This window comes from Barbus barbus (assembly GCF_936440315.1).
Source record: "Barbus barbus genome assembly, chromosome: 39".
Lineage (NCBI taxonomy): Eukaryota > Metazoa > Chordata > Actinopteri > Cypriniformes > Cyprinidae > Barbus > Barbus barbus.
Genome location: NC_136717.1, coordinates 10,000,502 through 10,023,227, shown reverse-complemented (window position 1 = coordinate 10,023,227; position 22,726 = coordinate 10,000,502). Strand labels below are relative to the sequence as shown.

The following is a 22,726-nucleotide window of genomic DNA, read 5'->3' as shown; positions in this document are numbered from 1 at the left end:
CGGTGGACAAGTGTGCTTCCTGCTCCACTCCACAGCCCGACACACCTCAATAGAAACTCCCTCATTCTGCCCCCTGACAGATCATTTATATCACATAAACCTTAGCCAGTAATTATCTTTTGCTACAGTCTGCCAATATTCTGAATGACAGTCCTATATTGGCACAGTGAAAGTCAATACTTTGTTGAGTGCAAATTCAAAATGGACCTAATTCGATGTCGACCCGCCAAAACATCCGTCTCTAGATGTTTCTAGCTAAGGGGGTTAGCATTAGTAGATTCATGACTGCCTTATAAAGGTATAAAGTCAGGTAGCTATTTAACTAAAGAAAATGCTCTTAAATAAAGAGTAAAGGTCCGTTCACACCAAGCACGATAAATATAATGATAAAGATATAGTTCTAAAAATCGTTCTCAGTATTAAAGAATAGCAGCGTCCACACCACAATTACAACGATAAAGGCACAAAGATATCGTTGGAATCACTTCCAGAACATTTTTTTTCCAGCTGACGAATGATAAAAACACTGACAGCCAATCAGAATCCATCCTGCTATAACGAGCTCGAGAATGTAAAGCAGCAGATGCACGTGCGCTTAGAATAAACAGACGATATCGTTTGCTGGTGTGAACGCTAATATGATTATCTTTATAGTTATCGTTCTTGGTGTGAACGAGGCTTAATAAGTCTGAAATTTTCATCCGAAAAATTTGCACATTGAAAAATTAATACGACCTCATGTGTCAATCACGTTTACATACTGCTTCTGAAAATATCGTCCTTCATAAAAAATTCACATCCGTAGCAAGCATTTTTATACGTAAGACGACGAATACGAAAAACCCCATATGAAAATTTCGGACTGTGTGCAAGGACCTTAAGTCTCCAAGAAAAAGAATTGACAACAATGCTACTAAGAATCTATTTTATTATATTTTTGTGATGGGCCCAGTCACAATTTTTCCAACTGCCTTACTATATATGGGCTGCATATGGTCTATAGAGAGAGATGCAAACAAACATCACATCAGGAAAGCCAAAATAGCAGGCAGGTGTGTCGTCTTTAGATGCTCATGATGATCATGGGGGAAAATGTCCGTCAGCAGATTTTGTAGGTCACTCATCACACAACACAAGCCTCAAGACTGGTGGTGGAGGACATTGACTGTACAACTTAGACGACATCTAGAGTGCTAGAGTATAATATATTACGGAGTACATAAAACAAAAAGTAGAATATATAAGAGCATATAGAGTAACATATATAATCTAGAGTTTATAGAATATATTATAGTCTAATAATGATTAGATTAACTCTTAACTCTTGAGAAAGATAACGATATTAGCGTCCATCAGGGTGTCAATGTTTTTATCGTTCATCATCTGGAAAAAAATAGTTCTGAAAGAGATTCCAATGATATCGTTTCTCTGTGCCTTTATCGTTATAGCTGTGGTGTGGACTCAGAACGATTTTTAGAACTATTGTTATCTTTATAGCTATCGTCCTTGGTGTGAACGGGCTTTTATAGCTTTTGAGTAATGCATTTCTATAGCTATGTTTCTATTACCATCACATTTTGAAGTATCGCATCAGAAACAAGTGATGGAAATACCCAATTTTGAAGAAAAAAAAAACCATGCAAAAATGTTTTTACGCTTGCTTGAGATGGTTTTAGACTTATGTGAAAAAGGGTTGACTTACGCAAATAACGGAAGATTAAAATGCATTTGTCGAATCAATTCCATGTGCATAAAAAAATCAGCCAATATAAAATTATAAAATTTATAATTTTAGAAAATACAATTATAGTGATTTTTACAAAATATGTTATTAAATCCCATGACTTTTCAAAGCCTAAAAACACCATTTTAAAACTCCCTGATATTCCCAGGTTTCCCACGACTGTGGGGAGCGTATCAAAACCAGAAACCTCAAACAGATAAGATGGTTTTGAGATTACCACAGTACAGGTCAAATGAATTTTGCATAATCATAAAAATACAAACACTCGCTCTTCATTGTACACAATCTTGCAATCTAACTCATGTAATGAACTATATATGCATATCATAATGAAAAAAAAAAAAAAAATAGAAGGTTGAACCGAGCAAAAATTAAACTATTAGACTAATACTGCAAATGTTCCATCTGGTTCAGTAAAAGCACCTCTTGACTGCAGTGATTTTCCACCCTCCTTCAGAATGCTGGTCTCATCCACCTCTTTTTTCCTATGGTGGCATTAAGTGCTTACCCAGACTCCCTCTCTGCTAGGACAATAAACACACACTAATTCCCTGGCACTGCTAAACGCTTCAGCAGCGCTGTGTGTGTGTGTGTGTGTGTGTGTGTGTGTGTGTGTGTGTGAGAGAGAGAGCCCAATTACTGAACACTCACACAAGAGAACCCCTGGAACACACTTTTAGAGCATAACACTTGATATTTAAGGGTGAACTAGATCATTGACATCAGCACTATGAATAATGCTTTTAACAAATGTTTACAAGTATTTTTGGACTGAATGTTTACATGCATTGCCTAATTTGGAAAGTGTAATTGGTTTTTAATGGATGAATCTCATAGAAAAATCTATTTTATACACATTCATTCTCTTTCTGAAACCAGAAACTAACATATAATATTTAATATCTGAACAGGTCAATACAATTCAATTCCATCTGATTTATTATTCATACTTAAAAAGTATTTTAAATGTAATTACCAAAAAAAAAAAAAATAGCCCAAATAAACAATTTACACCATACTGCAATATTGACAAAAAATAATTATGTTCAAATCCATCATGGCATGTAAATTGGAAATCAGAATTTGGTCGATTTTTACAACTGAAATTAAGAACAAAATGAACATAAAAATTCTGTATAGTAAATATACTTTATTAATAAATTATGTAAACAATGCATTAACTTTTTATTGTCAGTTCACTATATTTATGCCTCTACAAATGTATTCAATATTAATCACAAAGGTTACAAGAGGCAAAGCAAGTAGCTGCCAGCCAAAAAAAACATATTTGCGCTGCCTGCGCACACACACACAAACACACACTCAGGAACCGGCTATTTCAGCCCGGGCTAACTATGACCCACCCTGGCGCCCTGGGACCGGGGGCAGAGGTTCTGTTGAGCCCGCGAGCCTGTCACCCTCTCTGGGGAAGGATTTACATTCCTACCCCTCCCATCCACCGGACGAACCAAACCCACTACACACAGCATCAGTTAAAAGAGTTTCAACACAAACACTCACGGTGGCCCCGACAAAACTACTCTGACCCGAACTCACCGAGTCCAACAGCAACAGAAGCCAAAATCTATGAATTTCTAAACAACTGTCAAACAGTTTCCCATTTCAGGAAACAAGAACAGGAATCTTCGGAATAGGTCAGGATGGTCCAACAACCAACTAATTCATTAGTGAGGTCAGCTAGTTAATTTCATATAAATTCTTTCTTCTTTCTAGATTAATTCAAGGTCTGTGTGCTTTAATAATTTTCAGTTTTGATGCTTTAAAGGGGAAACGCTCTCAGAGAAATTGTGTCTCTACATTCAGTGCTGTCGTTACAACACAACAAATATATATATATATATATATATATATATATATATATATATATATATATATATATATATATATATATATATATATATATATATTTACATACACTTAATAGTAAAAATAATTGTTTCACGTGTATTAAGATAAAGCAACCTACAACTAGTTGACAAAAATGTTAACCTTCTTTTAGAAGCTTCGATAATTTTTATTGTTGTTGAAACGACCCACTAAATATTCTGTATAAAAGCATGTCGTTTTGCATATTCCCAACAAAATGGTTACAATAACAATATAACATTTAAAACGAGAATGGTCAAAAATGCTAGCCACGCCACTGGTTAGAAGAACTGTTAAAAGATTCAGAAAGACAGGTCGAGAAAGACTCAAATACGCATAACGCAGTAAAGCAGACTTTAAGGTATCACCCCACATAATTGGGTGTGCATGTGGGTGAGAATTTCGTAGGCGGCGATGGAGTGTACGAACAGCATTTTTCCTGCCAGAGTCATGGCTTGGAAGAGCCCGTCTTTCATATCATAATGCCAGAAAGATACATGGTGGCCCTCAAAGCTAATCACATGACACCTACGCTTACCAGGAGGACAACGGACCAGGTCAATGCCTGCTGCCGAGTGTGTATTCACATATTGTACAGTACGTTTTTATATAAACAAACATGGCAAAAAAAAGAGATTCCAGAGAAAACACGTGGAATATGTTTATGTGCTACAGACAGACAGCAAAGGAGAGAGAGGTAGATGCAGAAAAACAGAAAGAAGGAAAGAGGTTGGCTGGTGCAAGAGTGCCATCTAAAGGGGGCAGAGGTACTGCAAGATATCTGCTTGGGTGAGATGTTTAGAGTCAATTTAATGCTAAACTCTCACTAACAGAACACAGGCATAAGAGAAACTGAATTATGAATTGACAAAAAGACAAAGCTCATATCTAAACATGATTAAAAATATATTTTTTTTATTACAACGAATCATTTTAAAGAATTATTTAAAATAAAATAATTTCAGAAAAATAATTTATGCCTAAATTTATCCTGCCAACAAAATCAGTGCAAAATACATTTAAAGATGAAAAATCAGTAGTTTTTTTTTTTATATTTACTAGAGGTATAAACATTTTTTCTGGCAATATCTGATAATGAAACTTTACTGTATAACGCCATCAAAATTGTTAGTGCATTTCAAAAGTAGTATTTAATTATTGATTTATTTGTAAGTAAAAAGGGCCGAATTAGGTATTGAGAAGAAAATAATAGTTTCTAGAGGCACAACAGCCAAATTAGTGGGTGGCAGTTGACATCTTAAAAGCTTAGTCAGACAAATCACATCACACCAAATCAAATGAAATCGACATATCCTGCCACTGAAAGAGCATGAAGACAGTAACATTAACCCCTTCTCCCCTCAAATCCCCTTTCATAACTACTTTATTTACATCTTTAAATATATCTAAACATATCAGCGATGTTCTACTGTTAAGAGGCATGAATAAAAGTCAAAGGCAGGCCGGTGAACTGCAGCGTTTTGTAGAGAACAAAAAAGTTTGTTTTTTTTTATCTTAGTGTTTATTCATTCATATACATCCATGCATTTAGCAGACACTTTTATACAAAGCTACTTATAATTAGAAGTTATATATTAGAATAATTATATATTAGAAGTAGATAACATTAGGGCTTTTCCTAAACCTATATTATGCCAGGCTTCAAAACCTGGACTTTTATTGCAAGTACAGCAGGGTTCAACTATAAGGTTGCTTTTTTTAATAAAAAAATGAATGAATGCAACTCCATTATAGCTATATAATCAAACGCACATTTGTACTAGAAAAAAAATAAATAAATACTACGTTTAACAGATAAAACTGTGACTTAATTAGTGTTTATTATTGTGGATGCTTCTCACAATTTCAACTGTTACCCAGCTTAATAACTTTACCCTGGTATTGTATTTGTATTGTATATGTATTTATATTAGCGTCATTCGTCACTAAAATTTATGTACATGATCAACAAACAAACACGGATTTGAAAGGTCCATTCTTATTGCTCACACGTGCTCAGGTTTTTACAAACAGCAAAACAGAATTATAATATCTGGTTTATAATATTGGCTAAAGTTTCAAAACTGGAGTATCTCTATTCAAAACTGTACAGAGAAAAACCCCCCAAAAAACTGAGGTTATATTTTCACATGAAACATACAAAAGAAAAATCCTGTAAAGTTCTGACTTGACTTTGGAGCTGTGATAAATCACATCAAGCTGTGACATGAAACTTTATAGAGATAAAATAAGCTTGACTTTGCTCATACCTGTTTCTGAAGACTTTACACTTGCACGAGCGTTTCAGCTACGAAGAGGATCAAGTTTGGAACGAAGGACACAAAACCGGCACAGACAGAGAATGAAAAGAGAGCGGCGGTAGGACGAAAAGAATAGGACATGCTGGAAACGGTGACAAAAGAATCAAACGATTCTTTGGAAGTCATAAAAATGGCGTGGATTATGTGTTTTATGAAGATCTCACCAAGGCGGTCGCAAAAACACTTTCAAGTCGTCTAATTATAAGAGAAACCTGAGAGAATGTGAGAGTTTGGACTGGGAATAAAAGATAGGAGAGGAAATGCGTTGCACACACACACACACACACACACACACGTTTTGTGTTAGCACACCTGGGCAGAGGAGGGTAGCGTGCTCTCCAGGACTGATCCTGGGTCAGGTGACCTCTCCACTGAGCCCAATAGCCGGCTCCTGTCTGTCTGCCGTTCACACACACTCAAGACAGGCTCGTGGTACCTGGCCCAGTGCAGCAGGGAGTCATCCCAGACCTGTCAATCAGAAAGTGGCAACGAGCAAACACGGATCTCTCTGTCTCTCTCTCTCTCACACACACACTCTCTCTCATCCACGCAGTGGGCTGACAGGGGGAGGTAAACGGTTGTGACAGGGGGCAGTAGGGTTGGGTTGAGCCATCTATCATAAAGCCACGACAGAGTAACATAAGACCAGAGGCTTCTCTCTACACACACACAGAGCTCACTCGACAGCACCTAACAAACACATCTAAAGGGAGCGTTCGCACCAAAAAGAAAATTCTGTCAACGTTCAGTCGGGCTCAGGTTGATAAAATCCATATGAATTTCTTCTCTGATAAATAAAAAGGAGATATTTTGCAGAATGTCCCAGCTACCCTTTTGCATACAATGAAAGTAAATGGGGACTAAGGATTTCGACAGGGCTCTACACTTACATTTCTTTTTAGGAGCACTTTTTTACCCAATTTGTCAAATTAGAAAAATGACTTTCCCATTACAAGGTTCCCATTACAATGTAAAATTTTGAATTTAGAATTATTATGATACTTTAAAAATGAAATTAACACCACCAGTAGATAGCAACAAGTCACTGTCTTTGTCAATGAACCATTCATTTAATTGATTTAATCAAAATAATTAATTATAATCAAAATAGGGTAATTGCACAGCTCCAGATTTGGTGTGCTAGTTTGTAGGGATGCACAATTTGGTTAAAACATTAGCGATTATAATAGCAATATGACTTTATATAGCATTGATAATAATAATGAATTGTATTATTATTACTTATTGTAGCCGTTTATTTGTGATGATTTGCATTTGTTTATTATTATTATTAGTATTATGTGTGTTTATGTATTTATATTTATACATTTTTGTTTTAGTATTCCACCTGCCGGGTTTTAGGGACGTAGCCACCACCATATAGGGGTGGGGAATAGGAAGTCCGGGCATGGTGGTAGCCCACAGTGTTTTGACCACTTCGTTATTTTGGCTTACATTTTCATTTGTTGGAAATAAGTTTTAAACAAAACTTTTGCGTTTAATAAACAAAATTAAATGGAAAGGAAGTTTAGAGTGTGCAAAATACCCCCCGTTCCCCGAATCCATAGCCTAATTCAGGAGGCCAACACATTACTATTATTATTATTTTCATCAATTGAAATTATTAAACAAAAATATTACTATTGTAATATTTTACTGTAAAATAAAGATATAAATCTAAAATAATTATTTTATTTTATACAATTAATTCTTACAAAGAATGTGGCAAGTTTGAATATGTGGAATTGCTGAGAAATGACAGATATATTAATGCACAAAAGGTCCCTTTCACAGACTTTCAAAGACTTTTGAAAGATAGTCATATAGACTTCTTTTATTTGTGTCCTTTTTGGTGCTTAACAGCTTTGGCCACCATCCACTTTTATTGTATGGAAAAGGGCAGCATGAACATTCTTCAAAACTCCTCATTTTGTGTTCAACGAAAGAAAGTTTAGCACAACATGAGGGTGAATAGTGACAGAATATTCATTTTGGAGTGAGCTATTCATTTAAGCAAGGCATAAAGTTCTCGAAGGCTTCTCCTCTTGTCCCGCAAGTACGACCTGTCTGTCAGATTTATTTGATAGCGTTTTAATTTGCTCTTTGATTTGATCTGGATGAGCAAAGTGGCCCGTTTAGGTACAGTATTTTAAAGGGGTCGACGAATGGAAAGTAAAAAAGACAAATGGATCCAACGTCGCCAAACCTCTGTAAAAGAGCAAGAAGGATGGATGAGAGACAAAGAGAGAGAGCGGAAGAGAGAGAGGAGAATAAATCTGCACTCCTCCATCGATCCCAATCCTTTCTGCTCTCATCTTATCTTTGGGTCTGAGGGAGCCAGGCAAGTTTAAACGATTCTGACCTTGTCCGACATAAATAGTCAGAAAACTACAAAGAGCAGATAGCCCTCTCTCTCCATGAGCAAAGGGGGACGAGGAAGGGAAATACATTGAGATAAGAGGAGGGGAGAGAGATAATACAGGAGTTACTACATCAGCGAGAGTGTCACAGACAGACATAAACAGCACACCGAAGCCCCTTTTCTACCGATAGGGTACCAGTGGCCAATCTGGAACCGTTCTGCATGTTTCCATGCTAGAAAAGGCCGTTCTGGATGTTAACATTGTCTGGCCCTTTAAACTTGCTGATTTTTTATTATTTTAGGTAGAAAAATCATTCAGGAATATTGATTTACTTGTATATTAGTATTTAGATTCTGGTTAAAATATTTTATAAATATTAAAAAAATTCAAATATTTGAGATAATTAAGTTAAAATATGTTCTCAAAGCCTTTCCGTCCAGACAACAGCCAATTGCCAGCTCTAGCCTGTGAACCAGCACCATTTCGGTAAAACAGGGTACGGCTGACCTGAGAGAGACAGATTGAGAGAATGTGAGACAGTAATGACTATTATACTTAAAAGACAAAATTCTTTTCATCAGGTCGGATTCTCCTGGTTACGGGAGTGTGCCCTTACCAATCAGAGCGGGCCCTGGGCCCTATTCTCTCTAAAGAAGATGTGAATGTCGCGGCGGAAGAAAAGGAGAAAAGACGGAGGCCTTTAATATTCATCCTTTTCTCTTTTTAGAGTGTAACGGCTGCACCTGACATCTACGGAAACTGTGCAAATCTCTTCATGCATTGTCAGGCTCTCCTCTAATCATTTTACGCCCTTGTGAAGCTTTGAAAAGAGCCGATAACGAAGCGAGTCAAATACAGAGCTTGCTCAATTCATAAGTTAACAGAAGCACAGCACACGCTAGCAGAGACTGAGGTAATAATCAGCACCCCTGGATGAGGAGATTCACAGCGTCTACACTTCGAGAGAGCGGCGTGATGCCATGCAACAAAACTAGCTCTGTAGCTTGCACTGTGTTGATGGGATGATTGTGTTAATAAAGGAAAGGGACTGAATACAAGGCTTGCAAAACTGCAACACTCACGTTACAATTAACAAAGTTGTCTGTACTACACATAGTCTATGATGCATATATGTAATCCAACAAAATTAGCAGCTCCCATAATAGCCAACAAAACTACCTATGATGCATGCATGCAATGTGACAAAACTGGTGGTGCCTGTTAATATCAACAAAGCTGTCTAATGCATGCAATACGACAACTAGTAGTGGCTGTTGTCTATAATGCATGAAATGCGACAAAACTAGCAGTGGCTGTTAACATCAACAAAGCTGCTATGACGCATTCATGCAGTACAATGCAAAAAATTTTTTTCAAGGCTGCAAGCATGTAATGGGACAAAACTAGAAGCCTGTTACTATTAAAATATATTGAAAGCATGAAATGCAACAAAACTAGCAATGTCTGTTTAAATCAATAAAATCGTTTAGGACTATGTATGCAAACCCAGCAGCACCTATTATAATCAATGAGCTATCTATGCTGCATGCAATGCAGCTAAACTAGCAGCTCCTGTTAAAATTAAAGATGCTAAATATGCAAGCAAAGCATGCAATGCAATAACAACTAAAAGCTACCATTATAATAAAGAAAAATTGCATTTATACAAACACTCTTTTAAGTAAATCTCAGTTACTTAACCAACCCACAAGAAGCAATGAGCATTGGGACATCCCGTTGCTTGGTTACTTATTTTGTGGGGTCATGCTGGGTAGACCTGTGCCCATCCAGATCTCATTGGTCTAAATCACTGTTCCACACAGCTATATATTAAGCATACACTTGTCTTGACTGACCGTGATTATGTCACATTGTACAGCATATATGCACATCAAATTATGCAGATAGAGTTGTTTCTGGTGGTAAGGACATCTACCACTTCTACAACATAAAGACCAACAGGACCATGTTCTTGTGTCGCAGCTTTATTTTGCAGCTGTAAATTTCCAGAGCAGTCATCTTAATCTTGTTCTCTCTCTGCATAGACGGAGAGACTTTATCAGCCTGTGTGATCACTGGTAATTTCAGTGTACAGATGCAATCGCGCTCTCTCTACCTCCCATTACCTTCTTCCCTCAGGATTGAACAACAATACGCTCCCACACAATAGACAAACAAGAGCCTGTTGACTGGGAGAAAACCCACCACTGCAGTAACGACAACGACTCTGTCGAATCTGCGTTCATGTAATGAAACCGAAATCGACAGATTATTGTGACAAAATTATTTTAAGCACTGATCCAAAATTAGAATGGTCTAAAAACACATTTTCAATGTTGTGCATTTGATCTCAGTTTCTATCAATGTTTAATGGTTTGAACTATACATAATTGACACCGGCACAAATCTTGTGGCTTGTTAGGGAGAAGTGCACTATTACTTTTCTTATATTTTCTCTGAGCGATCTAGGGACAAGAATATCATATGAGTGAGTCTTATGAGTGAGGTCTTTTGACTTGGGTCAGTAAGCAACCACTCAGAAGTCCCTAGCAACACTGCAAAACACTCTAGCAGGCTGGTGAGATTTCACTTTTACTTCAAAAACTAATAGAATTTATTTATCTACACTGTTTACTTGAACAAACAGTATGAACTTTAGGCAAATAATAATAATACTATTCAAACTTAATAGTAAATTAAAATCTTCATTCACAGAGTATTATAAATTACAAGAGAAATGGAGAAAATTAAAAAAGACCAAAAATGTGGTCACATAGCACCAACCTGTGGCTAAACAAGCTACTGCAGAAGTGACTGGTACTAACAGACTAGGAAAAAAGTTACAATGATGCTTCTAAGGTGATATTTAATATCCTGGCTCCCTTAAAAACCTATTTTGTTCATTTTAATTAACCTTAATGTAAAATAAAACAAATATTAGATGAAACACTTTTATGTTAGTGTTATATATTAGATGAAACATTTTGAGTTGAAGCACTAAAGTTACTACTAATAAAAATGAAATAAAAAAATAAAACTGAATAGAAATACATACATATGATAAAATAATATAGATTTAAATATAATTATAATGAATAAATATAAAGTCAAACTTAAACTAAAAAGAAAACTGAACATAAAAACCAATTCAAAATATAAATAATAGTATATAATTAATACTAAAATAACACTGGTTGATATGGATTTGCTATAGGGCGTCCTGAAACAAATCAGCCATCCCAAAGTCTCCTATATTCTGTTTTTTAGTGACTCAGGTCACTTCTTCAAATGCAAGACTTTGAGATTTTTAGTGTTTTGGCCCATTTGCAATAATGCAGGATGGGTTACATGTCAACAATTAGAGGTGGGCGATATCTTAAATATCATGATTTGAGTCATTTTATTTCACGGTAACGATATACATCAGGATACAGTTATTTTTGCTTTAAATAAGGTCTTTATAATATCAACATTTTTGATACCATAGAAATGTCATCATTCTTGTCACCAGTGTCAATACCACAAAAATACTAACTTAAATAAAAATAAAACAATTCTCAAACTCAAGCTGAAGACAAGTAAACAGTCAGCAATTAAATAAGAATAAAAAACCTACTTAAAAGAAATAGCACAAAAAAAAACTAAAACTAAAGTAGAACAAATAAATAAGAAATGCTACATACACTGTATAAGTATTTAAATGTTGCCTATAAAACCTCTGCACATTCTTCACTGTGTATATAATTAAATATATATTCCTTCTTATTAAAGTTACAAAAGTGAAGAGCAGTTAGAGATTTTCTCTCTTTTGTTGTTTGATTAACATGAATGACAGACAGCAGGAATATTAGACTGCTGTCACTTTAAGAGTTGCCTGGATCCGATATAATGTTAAACACCTGTTTGTTTTCACTTAAGAGCTAATTTACTGTGTTTACAAGCATACTTGCAAAGATGGGCATTTTAACACATACAAGTGTGTGCATTTAACTTTTTAAGGCCTATACAGCAGCAAAACTCCATTCAGTACTCCCACACACCTCTCTGACAGCACTCAGAAACAGTCTCTCAGACAGAGTTCTCTTTCACTGCCGATTGTGTTTCAATGGCTTAACATCACTTGTTTTTAAACCACAATGCTTAAAACTGAGTTAAAACAAGTTTTTATGACCTAGCAGCATAGCAACGTCACATGAGCATGTAACCGCGAAAGAAAAGATAGTCCAAAATCTCTACCGGCTGACAAATTTCTACTGTTTAATCGCGTGTACTGGTATATCGCCTACCCCTATCAACAATTAATCCTTATTAGAAGGGCTTGTTCTAATCACTAACCCTAACCATGAGCAGTAGTGAAAAATAAGTTTCCTTAAGCAAGTAGCACTAAAAATACAAACCACACAAAAATCCATGTGTTCGTAACACTCAAATACACAGTAGGGCTCCATAACCTTTGTGGTTTTTTAGAGAAATATATATAGTGCATATTATACATTACAGAAAAATGTACTGTATGTTTAAACTTTTGTCTGTTTTGACTATACGAGCACATGTAGATTTGTGGCATGAGTATGTGGAAGTGTGTTCGGGTGTAATACGACCTCCAACTGATCTATGAGGAAGAAAAGGGAGACAGGAAAAAAAAAACAAATGGAAATGGAGGAGAGGGAGAAAAAGAGACCCTGAGTCTTTCTTCTGGCAGAGGGGCATCCAGCTGAGCGCTGGCTCCAAGCCCAGTTAGACCCCCTGCCCTGGCTGGACTCTCTCACACACACACACTCACCTGGGATGTCTGCCATCTGGGCCGGACCTCCGCCAGCTTCTCACACACACATGGCTGAAAACCTACAGCCCGCCGACTTCCTGTTTCACACACACCGACACCCACAAACACACCTCACAGCCAGAGAGCTTCCTGTCCTGCCCGAAACAACCCTGATCATGTCTGCCCCTCCACCACCTACTGGCACCGCCTCCGCTGTGTGTGATGAGAAGGCGAATGTGTGTTTGTGTGTGGGAGATATGAGCCGGATGGGGTGAGAGTGAAGGACTGCAGCACTGGGGGATCATGGGATTCATAGGTTCCTCTGTGCACCAATGTATGGGACGGAACTCAATATGGGCACACAGCAATGCATTTTGGCAATATGGGCATGAGTACTATAGTTTGTGCTCTGCGACATGACAGTATACTGTATGAGTATATACTGCATACATTAGAAATGTGTGAAATGGTACAGATTTTGATATATCATTAATATTGTGGTAGACATAAATTTGTTATTATATAACTATATATATATATATATATATATATATATATATATATATATATATATATATATATATATATATATATATATATGTATATATATTACTACAAATATATTAGATTAACAAAAATATAATAATAGAATGATAACCCTTTTTAAACTATAGTATTAAATAATGTAACGCTTTTATGTCAGATAAATTCCTAATTAAAATAAAAATGCCATCATCTAGGTCCACATTATTTAATTTACCACAAGGTATCAGACATCAGACATTATCATCAGGAATCAACTAGAATTTGTTTAAAGCAATATTTCATGTGGAGGGGAAAATAATGAATGGAAGAGAAAAAGGGAATATTTATATAATTTGTCAAATTTATATAATGGGTTACAGAGTTATTCCATGTTATTTTACTGCACATATTAAACAAATAACTGCATCTTAAGAATATTTTAACAGGAAATGCAATTAATAATTAGATAAATCAAATAAATAATACATTAAATAAATAAAATCTTTTTTTTTCTCATCCTGGAATGATTCCAAATACAGTTATTTTCACCTAATTTTCATTCTATTTTCCTTTAGTATGTTACCAAAGAAAAACATCTGGAACTAATATCAACTAATTATTTTTTTCCCCATTTCTCTACTGGAACATTTCAATGACCATGTGAAAATATTATGCATCATCATTCTTTTCTTTCAGTGTTTACAGAAACACGCCACAAGTCATGTTAATTACTAAAATTAAATATAAATATCAAATATTTACTATTCACTTCAGTATTTCTGAGTGTATCATTTGCAGCCATTAAATTGTTTTATTTTTAAAATGCTAAGTTAAAATGGGCCCAGAATACCACTTTCGTTCGGACAAATACATCTGCCAATGTAGTAGCCAATAAATCAGCAAACTGTCACAAACAGTTAGTTCCAACTCAACACTGTTCTATTATCTTTTGATAATTGTTGCTTGTATATTTTCAGTTTCGCCTCTATAGCGATGGTGGTACGTACCTTCCTGCAGTGAGACGAGCGGAGGGAAGTACTCTGGGATATAGTCTCTCCTCTCGCCCCTCAGGGCCTCACGGGCGTCCGTCTCAAAGCCAGCAGCAGGAAACTGCAGAACGCTGCTCTTGCTGATGGGAAACTGAGGGATAGTTTGTGGGAAGCCAACAGGCTCCATGTTATTTACATAGTCCTCGAGTTCAGATATACTGACTCCCAAAAGTCCAAAAGCCTGGTCCAAGTCACTCAGTCCAGGGTCTGTACGTCCATCTGAAAGAAAAGAGAGAGACATCATGCTATGCAACATATGGAATTAATGTATGACTTAAATATAATATTTAAGCCTAAAACATTTCAAGAGAGAAAGAAAACACACAAATAAGTAAGAAATTACCTCAGACAAGGTAAAATACACAGTTTAGTGGTTATTATACTAACTAAAAAACTAAATAAAATAAACACCTTTCGGCTGTGTCATAATGTTATTAGTTACATCTCAAAAACAAATGCCTTCATGTGACAAACAAGTTTTCAAAATATTTCTACATATGCATGCAAACAAACCAAACTTTCAAAACAAACATTGACAAAAACTTTACAAACATGGCCAATTAAAAGCACAAAAACAGCAAAACATGGTCCCCAATGAGCAACGTTTTGTACAAGACTCTCACTTTGATGACAAGCAAGTTGCTTTATTACTAAATGCACAAATAAAATAAAGTGTATCTGTTTTGAATCAGTGTTATTACAGTTCAATTTAAGCTTAAATAAAATAAAATATAAATAAACATTTTATTTCAACCTTTTTTTCTCGTTTTCTCAACATGTCTAGTTTTCATTTAGTTTAACGTGATGAACTAAAATGACTAAAACTGAAATAAAAATGAATAAAATAAAAAAAAATTGACAGAAATATTACTAAAACTTACTGTTTGTAACATAACTAAAACTTTTGACTTAAAATATATGAAAACAAAAACTAAATCCTAAAAAACAAATGAATAGATACTACAACAGTATCTGAATGATAATAAAATAACACTGTTTTGAACACATGAACTGCACATACACACAGCTTACATCATCACTATGGCAACAAGTGGCAATCCATACTCTGCCTGCATCCTTGCAAACTATTCCTCATTGTCTGGTTTAAGGAGCAGCGAACATTCAACCTCCGAGAGGTATACTATTTCACATTCCACTTCATTTTGAGCAACATACAGTCTGTTTTGATAAAAGCTGATATATCTGTTAAAGCCTAAAGAGAAAGCTAACTAGCCTCTAGTCATCTGTCAAAACATACAGACACAGAAGTTCGATGGCTAGCGTCCAAACTAAAGTCTTACAAAAAAAATAACGCGTTAAGAAGTCAAAGAAATGGACTAAAAGTAGTTCGTTACGAACGTTTTAACGCAATAACAGTAAAATCCACATTTGAGGAGCTAGTTAGCTTAGCATGCTAACAACACTTGTAGTGGGCGGGGCTTAATAACAACAACACACCATCAACAGCGTACACTAACTCACTCTAGTGCACACTAGTCCAAGGGTCAGAAAGGAGTGTTAAACGACTCACAGAGATCGGAGTATCGGTGGCAGCTTCGGGCCAGCTGCTGCAAGTATCTCTCCAGCACATCGGACAGCAGATCACAGGCGCTCAGCTGCACCGCATCCCAGCCCACCGCCTGACACATCTGCGCCACGGAGACCCGCAGCAGCGAGCGCGCGTAACTCTCACACATGTCTCCGCTCCCGATAACCCGCTCTCACGGCGCCTGGAAAGGCTTTGGTTTGGTAATTCACATGAATAGGGACATTGGCGCTTCCATAGGAGCCGCCATCTTTACCTACCGAGCGAAACATTGCGGAGCAATCGATCGCGCATGCGCAGAAGAGCGGAGCGTCTGATCGATTATAGCTTGCTCGATTAGACCACCTGCACATCAGAATCAGCTTTATTCGCCAAGTGTGCGCAAACACACGAGTGATTTGTTGTGGTTTTTAAGCTCTTGGTACATGCATGCATACATATCTGACATGAGAACAGAAACATTTAAATGTAATGTAAGTTAGTGGTGATGGTGTGTAAAGCCTTGAATATTTCCATTAAAAAATTGCATAAATATATAGCTTCTGTTCTTTGTTTTCGCGTGGCGTTTGTAATAGATAATAAGTCAGTAATTAAAAGGCTATGGTTGATAATTAAAGGTTTTTAGAACCTTTCATTTGCCGGTTCAACAAACAATTCAGTGGTTCTTTTACATTATCATATGTTATCATGTGATATCACTATGAGATGCTCATAAATATATTGACATCAAATATGAGATTGTTGCATGGAATTATATTTTATCCACTTGTATATTATACATTTAGTTTATTATTGAACTCCAGCACTGGTTTATTATTGCTTTGTTTTGCTTTTTGCCTTTTAATAAATATTTCTTAGTGTATCTTTTAATAAATATTTCTTAGTGTATTCTTAGTATTTTATTGTTTTTGTACATGGCATTAATAATAATAATAATAATATGTGGCATATTGTATGGTCACGTATTTGTAAGTCTGGTTTGCGGTTTATTATGTGCATTAAATAAATTATATTAAATTGTAATTTTTATGCTGTTATAGTAGGATTATAACAGCATAAAATAATTTTTATGCTGTCATAAGGATTTACCCAGAAAATAAATTATGTGAATCATTAAAAAAAAATATATATATATATATATATATATGTGGTTTTGTATATGACATGATGCATATATTTTGGAGATATTTATGATAAAGGTAATAGTTTTAACTTATTTAATATATCTATGTCTACCATAGTACTAATACTGTAGTTTACAGTAGAACTATGGCTAATTATTTTATAAGTTATTTTAAGTAAAAGTCTATACCAATTTATATAATTTACTCAGAAAAGGCTGTACGAGTTGGATTTAGTATTTTACAAAAGAAAAAACTCTTTCCCCATTGTGGAACGTTTGTGAAGTATTCGCTTTTATACAAAAGTAAATTTAAATCAAATTATTTTTGATGCAGAAAATATATTTCTCACATATTATTTGTGTTGCTAAAAATTGATTTCAAAGTCAGATCATATGCTTATATTACTAGTACAGTAAAGATTGAATACAACAAATAAAACTTATTTTTTTCTCCAAATACAAATGCCTGATTGTCAATTGTGCACTGAAACATTAACCAATATTCTTGTATTTTTTTTCTTAAGTTTTAATGCGTAATGAACTCGGGTGACTCAAAAATATCTTCAGAAGAAAAAACCAATGGTTGGGTATGGTGATGTGCATCAGTTCTCAGATGATAACCATCAGAATCTGAGCTCCAGTGGCAGCTGATTAAATAATGTATGAGTGACCCATATGGTCAAACTTTCTACTTGTCCATTACTTTAATAGATCAGACCCTCTTCTACAATCAGTGACCCCCAAATTCACCCTTTCATGGATCCAGACACCCAACACCGCAGCCTGATCATTTAATCTGATACTGTGGTGGCTGGCTGGGCTTGAGTTTCAAATGGATAACAAGGAGGCTAAACTTGTTTTGATTGGCAATTATAAGAACGAACAATAAGGATGCCGTTAAGTCAATTGGGTTTATCAGTAATCAGTTCAAAGTAACTTAATACTGTTTTAAGCAAAATACGTAAACGCCAGAGAGGGTTTATTGGAAGGATTGACCTTGTGTTCTGTTTTGGCAGACGTCTTCTCTTCAAATGCTCTGTGTATTGATAACCTCTGAGCGTAGCCGAGCCTGCAGCTTCAAAGAAGAGTTCACAAGCTTTAATTCCAATGGAAAACAAGCATGAGACGGGAAACGTATTTATTTTTTTAGGAGGACATCAAAGCTGATTAGGACATACACTAGAACTCAAATGGATGGTGTTTCTCTGTAAGGGGTTTATTTTCTCTGATAATTGTACAAACAGAAGCACATATATATTTATGAATTCTACACCAGGTGACTCAACTGGAGAGCATGTACGCCAGAACCACACTGAACGTTCACAGGGCTCCTCTTTATCTGTAATGAGAAAAGAAATATTTAGTACAATTCTAAACACTCAAGACCTGTTCACACCAAAACAAATGTTGAGTGCGAAGATTAGTTGCGAAAATAAAGTTCATATTCGAATGCACAGCTGTTCGATATGAATATTCGCATGCCGTCAAGGCAACCGTTTGTTTTTACAGAGAGGTGCTCAATGCACTACGGAAAAACCTCGCCAACCAATAAGTTTTGCGCTTTTGGTCACATGCACACAGCCGATGTGATTACGTAAATCTGCTCATGAAAAGACTACTGTGCTGAGCTACAATGAACAGTGGAGGAAGTTGTGTAAAGGTGCACACAGCAGTCCTTGTTTACCGCTGTATTTCTGCTGTTTAACAAGCTCCACCTACTGGATTTGCGATTTCATTTAGCCTTCCTGCCGTTTTCTTTTCAGCATTGGTCTGAACAGTCAAATTGCACGTGAATGGTTGTGACAAACATTTGTGTTGTTGTGAACATATATTAGTCAAGTTCAAGGCCAGAAACATTCTATATGAAAGAAGCATTTACATTTATGTACTTATGTAAAGAGTATGTTTCAGGCCTAACCAATAAGGCTACAAATCAGTGCGTCACACTTTAGCAAAAAAAATCAAGCTCTTTTACTCAACTTCTGCAGCTTTTTATTAATGGCCTGTGGAAATTAACTTCTCTGTTTTGACCAAACCCAATAAAAGAACCCACCACATGCAACAAAACACTTTATAAAGAAAGCAAAAACACTAATAAAAAAGCATTGTCAATGCTATTTCTCTATAAGAACACAATATATTCTACAGTCTGCTGCAGGACGTTACCTCAGTCGTGCTTCAGGTTCTGTGAATGGTGAATGCATGCATATTATGGAAGGTCAGTGAGGGAAAGATGGAAATTAGATTAAAGTGGGTTAATAAATTAACAGCGTTAAAAACACCACAAAATAGATGTTTAATTTATAAAATTAAAAGAAATATAAACATGCTGTGGATGTAACCGAACAGGGCATTAGAAAACCACAACACAATAAAAAGAATGAATGAATGAGGAAGACAGGTGGCATGCATGAGTTATAATGAGGGTAAGAAATGAGCAAAGAAAAAGGAAAAACATCTTACAGAGCAGCGGCTCCAGAAATGATCTCAATGAGCTCCTTAGTGATGACGGCCTGGCGGGTTCGGTTGAAGGTCAGAGTCAGCTTCTCAATTATCTCAGCTGATGGAGAGGGAAAAAAAAAAAAAGTCAAGATTGCAAACGAGAATTCTCAAGTATGAGCGATAACATTAGTAATGATCACACTTTAGCAAGGAATATAGGAAACTGGCCAAAGTCTTTTGAAACTAAAAGGAAGATGACAAAATGACTCACAGGCGTTCTTGCTGGCTCCGTCCATAGCAGTCATCCTGGCACTCTGTTCACTGGTGGTGGACTCCTTCAGCCCAAGGTAGATGATGTTGACCAGAGCAAACTCCTGATAGTTCCTCAGGACATCAGCATCGATGTCATCATAGATGCCCATGTTTTCTGAACAAAACACATGACGAATGATCGATTCCGTTCAGTGTCACTTGACCACATCTTAAAACCGAGCAAATCTAGTCAAATTTAGCACTACAAAGACATGCATGAAATAAGGCTGTACTGATAACAACAATATACCAATTATTGTGATAACATTTCTTACAAGAATGTATTGTGAATCAGTATTTGTTTTTGGAGTGCACTGATGTCAAAATGCTGTCTAATTCTGTTAAACTAATAATTGCTTTCATGATTTGGCAGATAAAGGGTGTACAGCTGTTTCTGCCTGACATTATACGCATTTAATTATCATACATGTTTGTATATTACTGTATACATATTTATTACTGTAGTATATATTATTGTGTGTGTGGATGTGTATGCGAGTACACACACATACATACGTATTTTTCTTCCATTATTATTATGACAGTCCTGAGATGATGCCTTGGAATGTTTTCAATCAGTTAAAAAGAAACTATACATTTTTAATTAAACATAAAATATATTAAAGACTACAAATGAACTTTGTACAGTTACAGCTATATATTCATCTTATAATCTACAGTATGAAAGAGAATATTATTTAGAATATTTTCTAAAGATTACATGCATTATTTCATGTATAGATTACATAAAGCATGTTAAATGATGCACAGGTGATCAATCTAAACATTGTGGAAATGAGGATGCCCAGTAATTTAGTTTTGTTTAAATTACAAACTCAAATAACACCATTTAATAAAAAGAAATTATAATAATAATAAAAACAATAATATTGCCAGATAAGCAACGACATAATACATCCCTAGATTTACTCCTGCTCACAAACAAGCTGGGCTCTCTGACATGTTTAAAGTGGATTCAACTGTAATCCAATTATTATGTTGTTATACGTGTCATGATGGGTATTCAGTCCAATAATGAAACAATACCAGAGTTTGCAACAGTGTCCATGGAAAATAGAGGTTTCATATCCGTCTTATATGAAATCACAGACCTGAAGAGGACACAAATCAGCATCAAAAGCAATAAAAAATGGTTCTATTTTCAGTATATAACAATGTACATTATGTGTCAAACCTAAATCTGTTGTATATGATGGATCCCTGGTCGAACTCGTAGCCAGAGTCCAGCAGCTCCGTGGCAATGATAGAAGCATCAGTAAAAGTGGGAGGCTTGCGGCCCACCTCCTTACAGTTGATCAGGATGTGTTTGCCATGGGTCCTGATGGTTTACAGAAGCAGAGGAAGAGATTCAAGCAAAGAACATCGCAAAAAGTGGCATTTGAATCCACTGTGATGCATCTACAAACTTAAATGACTGAATGAGGATAAAAGGGAGGAAAATCTACCTGTATAGCAGACCTCTGAGTTTGTCACCCACATTGACAATCATGACCTCTTTGCCAGCACCAGAGAGCTTGGCGATCTCACTCTTTATGGCTTTGCCCACGCTGCTGTGGATGGCACCGCAGAGACCACGGTCAGATGACACACCAATGAGCAAGTGCTTGTTCTTGTCTTCTGGAGCCTTGATCTCAGCCTTCTCGTATAGAGCTAAACAACAAAGTTACGAAATAAATAATATTAACATATAGTCACAAGACGTTCTAAATGTATATCAGGATATTTGTGCATTATATGTTGCATACCCATTGCACCGGTGCCATAGACCCGGGCGGGCTTCAAGGATCTCTCAGCTCTGGCATACTTTGCTGCTGCCACCATCTTCATGGATTTGGTGATCTTCTGAATGTTCTTGATGGACTTCAACCGAATGGTGACTGGCGAGAGGAGGAAAAAAACAATGGTCAGAAACTTCATAGAACTGTCTGTTAGATATCATAACATTACTGCAAAACACATATTAGCCAGATACAAATAACATTAAGTACATTAACTAAAACAAACCTGCATTTGTATAGACATTAATGTCAGCTGACCTTTTAGAAAACAAAAGAAAGGTTTACTTACTGTCCTTCAAGGTAGCCATGTTCCTGACCTGCCCACTGCAAGAGAGGTTTTATAAAAGTTAAGCTCCACAAATAAATACAATATAATAACTCTCAGGTCAATGATGCATCAATATATATGACAGCAAGTTACATTGAAAGCAATGCATACCCTGGAAATTGAACGACAAGAGAGAACGGTTTCCAAACAAACAGTTCAGAACTCAAGAACATAATTCGATTAAATATGTGGGTCTAGCAGAGTATTTCCATTAAATAACCAAAATAAATATGGAAATGTCAAGTCGCGCGCTGTCATACGCACACTGCGGCCTAAAGTTCAGCGCGTCCTTGTTCCACCTCATCCGCATTTCACTGACCAACTGACACAATTTAGTTTCATAACATGTAAACGCACATTAAGTGCATATTCCCAGAAAAACATACATGCAACAATTCAATAAATTCGTACCATTGTGGAAGGAACACCACCGCGCTGGTTCTGGCGAACATTTTGACTTCAATGAAGGTCAGAGCCGACAGTCTGCGCAGGCGCAAATAAAGCGCAGAAAGACGTTCTCAT

The 22,726-nt window shown here is 36.0% G+C and overlaps 2 protein-coding genes across 4 annotated transcripts in view; both read right to left on the bottom strand.

The window, feature by feature from the left end:
- The window catches only part of LOC306858437 (transcription initiation factor TFIID subunit 3-like), a 47,321-nt gene extending 30,848 nt beyond the window's left edge, over nt 1–16,473 (bottom strand). Inside the window, exons 1-2 of the mRNA XM_079398989.1 lie at nt 16,186–16,473; nt 14,613–14,873 (exon numbers count right to left, since the gene is read on the bottom strand). Coding sequence (XP_079255115.1) covers nt 14,613–14,873; nt 16,186–16,351 — 427 coding nt within the window. The 5' untranslated portion in view covers nt 16,352–16,473. The remainder of the gene's footprint in view (nt 1–14,612; nt 14,874–16,185) is intronic.
- A 1,371-nt stretch (nt 16,474–17,844) lies between these two features.
- LOC306858839 (ATP synthase subunit gamma, mitochondrial-like) lies at nt 17,845–22,718 on the bottom strand (the record flags this gene model as incomplete). Of its 3 annotated transcripts, XM_079399597.1 has the most annotated exons (10): nt 22,616–22,718; nt 22,166–22,200; nt 21,844–21,975; nt 21,544–21,748; nt 21,273–21,416; nt 21,125–21,189; nt 20,037–20,192; nt 19,787–19,883; nt 19,490–19,508; nt 18,428–18,662 (listed from the first exon to the last, which is right to left on the bottom strand). In XM_079399597.1, the coding sequence occupies exons 1-9, from the start codon at nt 22,654–22,656 to the stop codon at nt 19,502–19,504; spliced, it is 882 nt and encodes a 293-aa protein (XP_079255723.1). In that variant the 5' UTR covers nt 22,657–22,718. The 3 variants fall into 3 exon arrangements, with proteins under 3 accessions (XP_079255724.1, XP_079255723.1, XP_079255725.1); XM_079399598.1 differs by lacking the exon at nt 19,490–19,508 and having other exon boundaries at nt 17,845–18,662; XM_079399599.1 differs by lacking the exons at nt 18,428–18,662; nt 19,490–19,508 and having other exon boundaries at nt 19,783–19,883.
- Nucleotides 22,719–22,726: the final 8 nt, after the last annotated feature.